This window comes from Lucilia sericata, unplaced genomic scaffold (assembly GCF_015586225.1).
Source record: "Lucilia sericata isolate MDLA Ls3-8-SP2 unplaced genomic scaffold, ASM1558622v1 Contig001816F_arrow, whole genome shotgun sequence".
In the NCBI taxonomy this organism is placed as follows: domain Eukaryota; kingdom Metazoa; phylum Arthropoda; class Insecta; order Diptera; family Calliphoridae; genus Lucilia; species Lucilia sericata.
The window spans coordinates 31,325-45,483 of NW_023995714.1; the positions used below are offsets into that span (position 1 = coordinate 31,325).

At 34.3% G+C, this 14,159-nt stretch overlaps 1 protein-coding gene across 1 annotated transcript in view; it reads right to left on the minus strand.

Moving 5' to 3' along the window:
• Positions 1-14,159, minus strand: part of LOC119612729 (activated Cdc42 kinase-like) — a 37,091-nt gene that overhangs the window by 9,900 nt on the left and 13,032 nt on the right. The window contains 17 exon segments of the mRNA XM_037968581.1: positions 5,131-5,168; positions 5,171-5,257; positions 5,260-5,360; positions 5,421-5,637; positions 5,640-5,727; positions 5,729-5,761; positions 5,763-5,950; positions 5,953-6,019; positions 6,021-6,086; positions 6,088-6,128; positions 6,131-6,161; positions 6,224-6,380; positions 6,438-6,492; positions 6,495-6,762; positions 10,509-10,809; positions 10,872-11,173; positions 11,230-11,635. Of these exon segments, the coding sequence (XP_037824509.1) occupies positions 5,131-5,168; positions 5,171-5,257; positions 5,260-5,360; positions 5,421-5,637; positions 5,640-5,727; positions 5,729-5,761; positions 5,763-5,950; positions 5,953-6,019; positions 6,021-6,086; positions 6,088-6,128; positions 6,131-6,161; positions 6,224-6,380; positions 6,438-6,492; positions 6,495-6,762; positions 10,509-10,809; positions 10,872-11,173; positions 11,230-11,635 (2,446 nt within the window).

Here is a 14,159-nt window from a genome sequence, read left to right on the forward strand (position 1 = left end):
ATGCACTAAATTCAGATATATTTAATGTTAATGCAAAATTAATGCATTAATTTCAAAAATATTTAATGTTAATGTAAAATTAATGCATTAAATTCAAAAATATTTAATGTTAATGGAAATTTAATGCATTAAATTTTGCAAATTTAATGTTAATGCAATATTTTTTACATTAAATTAATTTTTTTTTAATTTAATGTTAATGCAAAATTAATGGAAATCGCCCAGGTCTGATGTCAATAATAATGTTGAATTAAGTATGTATGTATCTAGGTTTGTATTTAAGTTTGTCTGTAAAGTTGCAACATTTGAGTGTTTCTTTCATTTTGTTGTCGTTTGTAATATTTTTTCATTTAACAATTTTTATTTGTTTGTTGATGATGATGTTATTTGATTGTAAGGCACTCCTTTTTTTTAATTAGGATTTTGGATTTGTTTTCAAATAATTTCCAGAGAGATATTGAATGATGTCAGAGAGCAACTATTGTCCTTGGTTATTGTATATTTATTTGTTTCTTTGTTTCTTTAATGATTTTCATAATAAATTCTTTTGGTTACGTTTTAAGTTTTTTTTTTTTTTTTTGATTTACTTTTTATGATTTCTAATGATTTGCTGATATTGGATTTGGGTTAATGGTATGGAATATGGATGTTTAATGAGGGGGTTGAGGGCGTTTGTTTTGGTTCTCAAAGTAAATTTAAAAAATACTTTAACATACGCTGTAGTTATGGAGCCGGACTAGGCGGAAGATGGGTGGTATAACCCATGCGATATTCAAATTGATCACTATCGGTAGTGGAAGAACTTAGAGTGGAAGAAGGATGATCTTTGCTAGATCTATAATTGCCGTGTGCATTAAATTCTGGTATATGTTGTTGCTGCTGGCGCCACAGCAATTCATTTTGTTTGACCGTGGAGGCATGTATCTTTTCGGGCCATTGAAATTCTAAATGTGAAGCAGTATTATTATGATCGGCATCGGCTACATTGGAAGTAGGACTACGTCCTGTTAGACGTGTTACATCAAACTCCTGAAATACCGATGAGTTTGCTACTACCGAACGTGTGAAACTGGCAGCCGCCGATGAGGCTGACGATGAACCTGAACCCGAATTTGTGGCTATAGAGGAAACTTGAAAAGTTTTGGGTGGTTTTGGTATCAATTGTGCATTATATGGTTTAGTTTTGGGTGGTGCTGCCCCAAAGTCATAAATTCTCTCTTCATATGGATACGTCTCTTCATAGGGATTAAGTTTATATGGTCTTTGTGAAGAAGAGGCAGCCATAGCCGATGATCTAGAAGATCGGGTGTAATTGTAATGTGGTGCCGATTTAATGCTAGCATTTGAACCATAAATTTTACTTTGTCTTTCGCCCTGAATCTCCACATCATGATCATCCTTTACAGAGACGGCAAATAGTTTACGATTAAAACCCGCCCGTCTGCGACGTTGATACAAAGAACCCGATCCACGGGAACGTATATCACATTCAGATCTAGCCATACTACGATCCATACTATGATCACTATCATCATCGGTGCTAGAAGAACTAGTAGCAACCTGAGGCATGGGATTATAGCTTAAGCGTCTTAATGTTCTAGCTCTGGCTGAACGCGACTTATAGGACATTGCTTTGGTTTTTTGAGAAACTTCCTCAGATTGTTTGGGTTTCTGTAGTAATTTACCATTTCTTTTCTCTGTTATTGCTGAATCACGATTAAGATTGTCGGTAAAAGACATGGAACGTTGTCGTTGTTCCTGATTGCCATTGTACGTATCATTTTGGGCTTCATCGATTCTCAATTGATTGGGAGAATAAATGCTAGTATTGCTTGTTTTGTGTACTGTCGTGATGGACCTAAAAGGTGACACCATATCATCACCATACTTAAAAATATCTGTCTTAAAATTAGCATAACAACCGGCACTACCTCCTAAGGAGGAGGGAGGAAAATTCAAATCCTTAGGACTGAAATAACTATCCTGGGGACTATAGCTAGACTTTTGGCTGCTGCGCCTTGACAATGAAATAGTATCTCTAGAAGCGAAACCGGTATCCGGTGTACTTGAACGTTTGTCCACCGAATTGGGTGAATTCTTATTCACCTGACCGCTCATCAATTGTAAGTGTTTGTCCAAATGATTGGTGGCTGCATTAAAATCAAATGTGGTCGTGGTAGTATGTTTGCCATTTTGATAATTATAAACTGTAGACGATTTTAAACTACCCGTAGCACTGCTGATTTCATCGTCTAACGATGACACAATACTCGAGAATTGATCATTTAAAATGGTCTCATCCGAGTCGTTTTTATCCACATCCGTGTAGGTGTGCATAAAATCCAAATTAAGAGCTTTTAAAGTATTTTCTATGTCCATAAGATTTTCGGACAAAGTCTTTTTATCTTTACGTGGACTTTGACTGATAGCATCTGTATACTCAAGCGAGGGTGGGGGTGTGGGTGCCGTAAATGAGGTACGACTACCAAATTGTAGGGGACGCGTAAGTATTTCACGCGATTTTTCAAAACAAAAATCTGAACTTTCTTTATCGAATAGCGGTATGCGTATATCGCAAGATGAAGTGGCTAATGTATTCATATCACTCGATATGGAACGAAAGCACTTTGATTAGAAGCATTAAATAATGTTTAAAATTTAACAAAATAAATAATAAAAGAAATTTAAGGAAATTAAATTAAAGAAGAAAGAAGTAGAAAAGTTAAGAATAAATTAATGGCTTTAATATAAAGTTTTATGTTTCAAATGTATTAAAACTGAAACTTGTTTTAATGTGACTTATTTCTAGAAGTGACCTAGAACTGAACTAGAACTAGAACTGAACTAGAATTAGAACTGAACTAGAATTGAACTAGAACTGAAGTATAACTGAACTAGAACTGAACTAGATCTGAACTAGAACTAGAACTGAACTAGAATTGAACTAGAACTGAAGTATAACTGAACTAGAACTGAACTAGATCTGAACTAGAACTGAACTAGAACTGAACTAGAACTGAACTAGAACTGAACTAGAACTGAACTAGAACTGAACTAGAACTGAACTAGAACTGAACTAGAACTGAACTAGAACTGAACTAGAACTGAACTAGAACTGAACTAGAACTGAACTAGAACTGAACTAGAACTGAACTAGAACTGAACTAGAACTGAACTAGAAGAACTAGAACTGAACTAGAACTGAACTAGAACTGAACTAGAACTGAACTAGAACTGAACTAGAACTGAACTAGAACTGAACTAGAACTGAACTAGAACTGAACTAGAACGAGAACTAGAACTGAACTAGAACTGAACTAGAACTGAACTAGAACTGAACTAGAACTGAACTAGAACTGAACTAGAACTGAACTAGAACTGAACTAAACTGAACTAGAACTGAAATAGAACTGAACTAGAACTGAACTAGAACTGAACTAGAACTGAACTAGAACTGAACTGAACTAGAAGAACTAGAACTGAACTAGAACTGAACTAGAACTGAACTAGAACTGAACTAGAACTGAACTAGAACTGAACTAGAACTGAACTAGAACTGAACTAGAACTGAACTAGAACTGAACTAGAACTGAACTAGAAACTGAACTAGAACTGAACTAGAACTAGAACTAGAACTGAACTAGAACTAGAACTGAACTAAACTGAACTAGAACTGAACTAGAACTGAACTAGAACTGAACTAGAACTGAACTAGAACTGAACTAGAACTGAACTAGAGAACTGAACTAGAACTATGAACTAGAACTGAACTAGAACTGAACTAGAACTGAATTAGAACTGAACTAGAACAAGAACTGAACTAGAACTGAACTAGAACTGAACTAGAACTGAACTAGAACTGAACTAGAACTGAACTAGAACTGAACTAGAACTGAACTAGAACTGAACTAGAACTGAACTAGAACTGAACTAGAACTGAACTAGAACTGAACTAGAACTGAACTAGAACTGAACTAGAACTGAACTAGAACTGAACTAGAACTGAACTAGAACTGAACTAGAACTGAACTAGAACTGAACTAGAACTGAACTAGAACTGAACTAGAACTGAACTAGAACTGAACTAGAACTGAACTAGAACTGAACTAGAACTGAACTAGAACTGACTAGAACTGAACTAGAACTGAACTAGAACTGAACTAGAACTGAACTAGAACTGAACTAGAACTGAACTAGAACTGAACTAGAACTGAACTAGAACTGAACTAGAACTGAACTAGAACTGAACTAGAACTGAACTAGAACTGAACTAGAACTGAACTAGAACTGAACTAGAACTGAACTAGAACTGAACTAGAACTGAACTAGAACTGAACTAGAACTGAACTAGAACTGAACTAGAAACTGAACTAGAACTGAACTAGAACTGAACTAGAACTGAACTAGAACTGAACTAGAACTGAACTAGAACTGAACTAGAACTGAACTAGAACTGAACTAGAACTGAACTAGAACTGAACTAGAACTGAACTAGAACTGAACTAGAACTGAACTAGAACTGAACTAGAACTGAACTAGAACTGAACTAGAACTGAACTAGAACTGAACTAGAACTGAACTAGAACTGAACTAGAACTGAACTAGAACTGAACTAGAACTGAACTAGAACTGAACTAGAACTGAACTAGAACTGAACTAGAACTGAACTAGAACTGAACTAGAACTGAACTAGAACTGAACTAGAACTGAACTAGAACTGAACTAGAACTGAACTAGAACTGAACTAGAACTGAACTAGAACTGAACTAGAACTGAACTAGAACTGAACTAGAACTGAACTAGAACTGAACTAGAACTGAACTAGAACTGAACTAGAACTGAACTAGAACTGAACTAGAACTGAACTAGAACTGAACTAGAACTGAACTAGAACTGAACTAGAACTGAACTAGAACTGAACTAGAACTGAACTAGAACTGAACTAGAACTGAACTAGAACTGAACTAGAACTGAACTAGAACTGAACTAGAACTGAACTAGAACTGAACTAAAACCGAAATACAACTAACAAGAACTGAAATAGACTTAGAGGTCGGAAATTTTTCTTTAGTAAAACAAGTTAAGTTTTAAATATTTCACAAATAACATTATCGATTAAACTGGTCTTACCTGTAAGTCTGGTATGCTTTTAAGTTCCTCCGTAAATTCTTCTTTTTCGAATGAGGAGACAATGAATTCATATGAGTAGTAGAGCCACCTGTGCCGCTGGTAGCGGACATTCCACTGCCATGAGATTATCGCTACTTCCATGACCACTTAGATGAGGAAAACGGAAACTAAATTTACGTTTGGGGCTTTGAGTAGAGGGTGTTGGATCAGAAACCAAATCACACATGGATCTTAGACATGCAAAGATATACATTATATAAAATAACTCATTATTTGATAAACTAACTTACCTAGCACTTATTTCATTTGCTATTTCTATGGCATGATTAAGAATCTTTTCATCCTTTACTGAAATTTGCTTAACAGTGCCACAAGAATTTTTCGATTTTTTCGAACTGTTACCGCCTGCACTATTCTTACGTATTAGTTTAGAAGTTAAATCAGAAAAATCTGAACGTTTAGCAGTCGCATTATGCGACTCAGATTCGGAGTTTTTTGACGATGAGGTGTAGCAGACATGGAACCAAACATGGAATTGATTTCATCTAACAGAGATGGTCCAAAATCTAATTTGTCTGGTGTAATTTCATCATCATCGGATATCATGATATTCATGAGGTTCTTCAAACGTAAACACCGCTTCCTCCGGTAGCGCCACTACCATTTGTAATGGACGAATGCCGCCACAGTAAATTATCTTTACCTCTATCAATGCCATAGTTGTTGTTTTGAAGGGCCATTGTACTGTCGTCGATCGTTTTGTGCGTAAATGGATTTGTATTGTGTGTGGGAAATTCGAATGTGGTGCCTGTTTGACCGTATTGGCAAAATGTTTTGGTGTATTTTCAGTCGAGGGTACGAAAGAAGGATTCATTGTGGAATTATTATTGAGCAGAATCGTCAGCAAAATAACCACTGGCAGTTTGCAATGAATCCGGACTAGTTGGGGTGGGCGGGTAGGAGTAGAGGCGTTTGTTCAATATCCTCTGAAGGTTTATGGGGGTAACAATTTGTCGTGGCACATGGTTATACTATAATAAGAATTGTTACTTAATAATTATTTTTTAAATTATTGTGAATAAAAATAACTTACATTTTGTGTTGTACCCAAAAATGCAATATCACCAAAGGAAGCTCCGTCTATGCCAACATGGCCGGTATGTTTAAAATCATTTTGAGGTTTCGATATCATTTCAGTTCTTAATTTACGTTTGCTACAACGTTCGTTAGCATTACGACTGAAGGAATCTCTGCAAATGATTTTGTTATTTAACAGATTTTATTTTATTGTTGTTATTTTTTCTCACCTGTTCAAAGTTGGAAGACCTTCGACATATGCTACTGTATTTGAAGGATTAAAAACCCTGTTTTGCCCGTATTCAAAACACCTTTCCAATATGGTGTGCCCGTGTTGCGATCCAATACCGTGATTATATCATTCTGTCGATAAACCAAATGTTCTTTAGTTTTCGCTTCTAAGCAGTTGGCCACTGCCTTGAGTTGTTCGGGTTTCATGTCGGGCAACATTTCATAAATTTCAGAAAATTTTGGTCGTTTACTAGGATCATCTTGCCAGCATTTCATCATCAAAGTATAGTACTCTCTGGGACAACATTCGGGTTGTTCTAGACGCTAATTAAGAAATCATTATTTGGTTAAGATTTATAGAAATCAACTGATATAGAATATAGAACTGAACTGAACTGAACTAGAACTGAACTAGAACTGAACTAGAACTGAACTAGAACTGAACTAGAACTGAACTAGAACTGAACTAGAACTGAACTAGAACTGAACTAGAACTGAACTAGAACTGAACTAGAACTGAACTAGAACTGAACTAGAACTGAACTAGAACTGAACTAGAACTGAACTAGAACTGAACTAGAACTGAACTAGAACTGAACTAGAACTGAACTAGAACTGAACTAGAACTGAACTAGAACTGAACTAGAACTGAACTAAACTGAACTAGAACTGAACTAGAACTGAACTAGAACTGAACTAGAACTGAACTAGAACTGAACTAGAACTGAACTAGAACTGAACTAGAACCGAACTAGAACTGAACTAGAACTGAACTAGAACTGAACTAGAACTGAACTAGAACTGAACTAGAACTGAACTAGAACTGAACTAGAACTGAACTAGAACTGAACTAGAACTGAACTAGAACTGAACTAGAACTGAACTGAACTGAAGCTAGAACTGAACTAGAACTGAACTAGAACTGAACTAGAACTGAACTAGAACTGAACTAGAACTGAACTAGAACTGAACTAGAACTGAACTAGAACTGAACTAGAACTGAACTAGAACTGAACTAGAACTGAACTAAAACTGAACTAGAACTGAACTAGAACTGAACTAGAACTGAACTAGAACTGAACTAGAACTGAACTAGAACTGAACTAGAACTGAACTAGAACTGAACTAGAACTGAACTAGAACTGAACTAGAACTGAACTAGACTGAACTAGAACTGAACTAGAACTGAACTAGAACTGAACTAAAACTGAACTAGAACTGAACTAGAACTGAACTAGAACTGAACTAGAACTGAACTAGAACTGAACTAGAACTGAACTAGAACTGAACTAGAACTGAACTAGAACTGAACTAGAACTGAACTAGAACTGAACTAGAACTGAACTAGAACTGAACTAGAACTGAACTAGAACTGAACTAGAACTGAACTAGAACTGAACTAGAACTGAACTAGAACTGAACTAGAACTGAACTAGAACTGAACTAGAACTGAACTAGAACTGAACTAGAACTGAACTAGAACTGAACTAGAACTGAATTAGAACTGAACTAGAACTGAACTAGAACTGAAATAGAACTGAACTAGAACTGAACTAGAACTGAACTAGAACTGAACTAGAACTGAACTAGAACTGAACTAGAACTGAACTAGAACTGAACTAGAACTGAACTAGAACTGAACTAGAACTGAACTAGAACTGAACTAGAACTGAACTAGAACTGAACTAGAACTGAACTAGAACTGAACTAGAACTGAACTAGAACTGAACTAGAACTGAACTAGAACTGAACTAGAACTGAACTAGAACTGAACTAGAACTGAACTAGAACTGAACTAGAACTGAACTAAAACTGAACTAGAACTGAACTAGAACTGAACTAGAACTGAACTAGAACCGAACTAGAACTGAACTAGAACTGAACTAGAACTGAACTAGAACTGAACTAGAACTGAACTAGAACCGAACTAGAACTGAACTAGAACTGAACTAGAACTGAACTAGAACTGAACTAGAACTGAACTAGAACTGAACTAGAACTGAGCTAGAACTGAACTAGAACTGAACTAAAACTGAACTAGAACTGAACTAGAACTGAACTAGAACTGAACTAGAACTGAACTAGAACTGAACTAGAACTGAACTAGAACTGAACTAGAACTGAACTAGAACTGAACTAGAACTGAACTAGAACTGAACTAGAACTAGAACTGAACTAGAACTGAACTAGAACTGAACTAGAACTGAACTAGAACTAGAACTGAACTAGAACTGAACTAGAACTGAACTAGAACTGAACTAGAACTGAACTAGAACTGAACTAGAACTGAACTAGAACTGAACTAGAACTGAACTAGAACTGAACTAGAACTGAACTAGAACTGAACTAGAACTGAACTAGAACTGAACTAGAACTGAACTAGAACTGAACTAGAACTGAACTAGAACTGAACTAGAACTGAACTAGAACTGAACTAGAACTGAACTAGAACTGAACTAGAACTGAACTAGAACTGAACTAGAACTGAACTAGAACTGAACTAGAACTGAACTAGAACTGAACTAGAACTGAACTAGAACTGAACTAGAACTGAACTAGAACTGAACTAGAACTGAACTAGAACTGAACTAGAACTGAACTAGAACTGAACTAGAACTGAACTAGAACTGACTGAACTGAACTAGAACTGAACTAGAACTGAACTAGAACTGAACTAAAACTGAACTAGAACTGAACTAGAACTGAACTAGAACTGAACTAGAACTGAACTAGAACTGAACTAGAACTGAACTAGAACTGAACTAGAACTGAACTAGAACTGAACTAGAACTGAACTAGAACTGAACTAGAACTGAACTAGAACTGAACTAGAACTGAACTAGAACTGAACTAGAACTGAACTAGAACTGAACTAGAACTGAACTAGAACTGAACTAGAACTGAACTAGAACTGAACTAGAACTGAACTAGAACTGAACTAGAACTGAACTAGAACTGAACTAGAACTGAACTAGAACTGAACTAGAACTGAACTAAACTGAACGAAACTGAACTAGAACTGAACTAGAACTGAACTAGAACTGAACTAGAACTGAACTAGAACTGAACTAGAACTGAACTAGAACTGAACTAGAACTGAACTAGAACTGAACTAGAACTGAACTAGAACTGAACTAGAACTGAACTAGAACTGAACTAGAACTGAATTAGAACTGAACTAGAACTGAACTAGAACTGAAATAGAACTGAACTAGAACTGAACTAGAACTGAACTAGAACTGAACTAGAACTGAACTAGAACTGAACTAGAACTGAACTAGAACTGAACTAGAACTGAACTAGAACTGAACTAGAACTGAACTAGAACTGAACTAGAACTGAACTAGAACTGAACTAGAACTGAACTAGAACTGAACTAGAACTGAACTAGAACTGAACTAGAACTGAACTAGAACTGAACTAGAACTGAACTAGAACTGAACTAGAACTGAACTAGAACTGAACTAGAACTGAACTAGAACTGAACTAGAACTGAACTAGAATTGAACTAGAACTGAACTAGAACTGAACTAGAACTGAACTAGAACTGAACTAGAACTGAACTAGAACTGAACTAGAACTGAACTAGAACTGAACTAGAACTGAACTAGAACTGAACTAGAACTGAACTAGAACTAGAACTGAACTAGAACTGAACTAGAACTAGAACTGAACTAGAACTGAACTAGAACTGAACTAGAACTGAACTAGAACTGAACTAGAACTGAACTAACTAGAACTGAACTAGAACTGAACTAGAACTGAACTAGAACTGAACTAGAACTGAACTAGAACTGAACTAGAACTGAACTAGAACTGAACTAGAACTGAACTAGAACTGAACTAGAACTGAACTAGAACTGAACTAGAACTGAACTAGAATTGAACTAGAATTGAACTAGAACTGAACTAGAACTGAATTAGAACTGAACTAGAACTGAACTAGAACTGAACTAGAACTGAACTAGAACTGAACTAGAACTTAACTAGAACTGAACTAGAACTGAACTAGTACGGAACTAGAACTGAATTATTAGATTAATTAGAATTTATAAAATTTTTAAACCCACCTGATAATTAGGAGCATCAATAGCTTCCAATATTTGTAGACCTGTTAAAGCAGCCCAAGGTTGAAACCCGTATGAGAACATTTCCCACAAACAAACACCAAAAGCCCACACATCTGAGGCATTGGTGAAGCGCAAGTAATTTATACATTCTGGAGCACACCAGGCAATGGGCAATTTTAGATTGACATTGAAATTGGTCTTGTAATAATCTTTGCCCACACCCAAAGCACGTGACAAACCAAAATCAGATATTTTTACTTTATTTTTGCTAAAAACTAAAATATTACGAGCTGCCAAATCTCTGCAATAAAAAAAAACTAAATTTTAAAGCTATTCCATTAGATTTATACTCAGAAGCATTACCTGTGTATCAAACGTTTATTTTCCAAATAACGCATGCCATTGCAAATTTGTAAACCAAATTCACACAAAGTGGGCACCGTCAAAAAACTTACTCTCAAACCGGGATCTTTTAAACACTCCAGCAATGAACGTAAATGAGCCAATTCGGTGACCAACATTAGGGAATCGGTAGCCAAGACCACACCATATAAACGCACTATGTTTTCATGTTCAATGGAATGCATAATGGCGGCTTCTTTTAAAAATTCCATGGGATTCGATTGCATACGTTCGCGACAAAGACATTTTATGGCAACTTGTATCTAATACGTACAAACAGGTAAATAACAATAAACTAGACAATAAATTCAACACTCACCCTTTCCGAGCCATTAGTCCACACACCCTGTTGCACTATACCAAATTCTCCAGTGCCCAATTGTTTATTAACACTTATGGCATCGGCCGGTATGATGTGTTTATTGTTTGGTGCTTTACTGGGCGAACTGCTAGTCTTTGATGTAGGACCTGTTGCCGTACCACTTAAACTGCCCGAAGGACTGGCAGCTGTTGTACTTGTAACACTACCCGTCATTTCATCTTTCTTCACCATTGAGGTGGGGGCATGCAGCAGGCGTTTTATTTTACTCAAATAACCATGAGGGAAATATTTTTCATAGAATTTACGTAAACGCCGGATTTCCGGTCTTGACATACCAATACTTTTGAGATCTTCATCGGTGGCATATTTGAATTGTGAAGCATTAGTTATCTTAAGTTCATCTCTGTGGGATTGAGCCAGTTTAAATGTGTGTGTGCGTGTGTGTGTGAATGGGTACGATGTATAAATGATTGATTGAATGGTTGATGCGAAGAAGAATAAAGAAAATGCAAAACAGTAATTTATTAATAAAATCAACAATAATAAAAAAGTAGACAGATTTGCGGCAGACAAGTAAAAGTGTTTTCATTTGATTTAGCAAACACGGATTTTGCGTTTCTTTGTTTTGTGATAAAGCGTAAATGTAGGATGTAAATGGAAATGAAACAATATAAATAATTTTTATATTTATATTATCAAGCAAATAACCTTTTTTTCTTTAAGTTATTTCCACAATAAAGAGTTAAAGTGATAGGGGAATACAAAGTGCGGAAATTCTGCTGTCAACGAGCCAATTCTTTTGTCAAAATACGAAGTAGAGGATGTCTATTTGTCAAATAAACCATGAATGGAGTAATCAGTCATAAATCACGATACGATTAATCTGGGTGGATTCGGTTCGATGGAAAATCAAACTAACTAACTAACTAACTAACTAACTACTAACTAACTAACTAACTACTAACTAACTAACTAACTAACTAACTAACTAACTACCTAACTAACTAACTAACTAACTAACTAACTAACTAACTAACTAACTAACTAACTACTACTAACTAACTAACTAACTACTAACTACTAACTAACTAACTACTAACTAACTAACTAACTAACTAACTAACTAACTAACTAACTAACTAACTAACTAACTAACTAACTAACTACTAACTAACTAACTACTAACTAACTAACTACTAACTACTAACTAACTAACTAACTAACTAACTAACTAACTAACTAACTAACTAACTAACTAACTAACTAACTAACTAACTAACTAACTAACTAACTAACTAACTAACTAACTAACTAACTAACTAACTAACTAACTAACTACTAACTAACTAACTAACTAACTAACTAACTAACTAACTAACTAACTAACTAACTAACTAACTAACTAACTAACTAACTAACTAACTAACTAACTAACTAACTAACTACTAACTAACTAACTAACTAACTAACTAACTAACTAACTAACTAACTAACTAACTAACTAACTAACTAACTAACTAACTAACTAACTAACTAACTAACTACTAACTAACTAACTAACTAACTAACTAACTAACTAACTAACTAACTAACTAACTAACTAACTAACTAACTAACTAACTAACTAACTAACTAACTAACTAACTAACTAACTAACTAACTAACTAACTAACTAACTAACTAACTAACTAACTAACTAACTAACTAACTAACTAACTAACTAACTAACTAACTACTAACTAACTAACTAACTAACTAACTAACTAACTAACTAACTAACTAACTAACTAACTAACTAACTACTAACTAACTAACTAACTAACTAACTAACTAACTAACTAACTAACTAACTAACTAACTAACTAACTAACTAACTAACTAACTAACTAACTAACTAACTAACTAACTAACTAACTAACTAACTAACTACTAACTAACTAACTAACTAACTAACTAACTAACTAACTAACTAACTAACTAACTAACTAACTAACTAACTAACTAACTAACTAACTAACTAACTAACTAACTAACTAACTAACTAACTAACTAACTACTAACTAACTAACTAACTAACTAACTACTAACTAACTAACTAACTAACTAACTAACTAACTAACTAACTAACTAACTAACTAACTAACTAACTAACTAACTAACTAACTAACTACTAACTAACTAACTAACTACTAACTAACTAACTAACTAACTAACTACTAACTAACTAACTAACTAACTACTAACTAACTAACTACTAACTAACTACTAACTAACTAACTAACTAACTAACTAACTAACTAACTACTAACTAACTAACTAACTACTAACTAACTAACTAACTAACTACTAACTAACTAACTAACTAACTAACTAACTAACTACTAACTAACTAACTAACTAACTAACTAACTAACTAACTAACTAACTAACTAACTAACTAACTAACTAACTAACTAACTAACTAACTAACTACTAACTAACTAACTAACTAACTAACTAACTAACTAACTAACTAACTAACTAACTAACTAACTACTAACTAACTAACTAACTAACTACTAACTAACTACTAACTAACTAACTAACTAACTAACTAACTAACTAACTAACTAACTACTAACTAACTAACTAACTAACTAACTAACTAACTAACTAACTACTAACTAACTACTAACTAACTAACTAACTAACTAACTAACTAACTAACTAACTAACTAACTAACTAACTAACTAACTAACTACTAACTAACTAACTACTAACTAACTAACTAACTAACTAACTAACTAACTAACTAACTAACTAACTAACTAACTAACTAACTAACTAACTAACTAACTACTAACTAACTAACTAACTAACTAACTAACTAACTAACTAACTAACTAACTAACTAACTAACTAACTAACTAACTAACTAACTAACTAA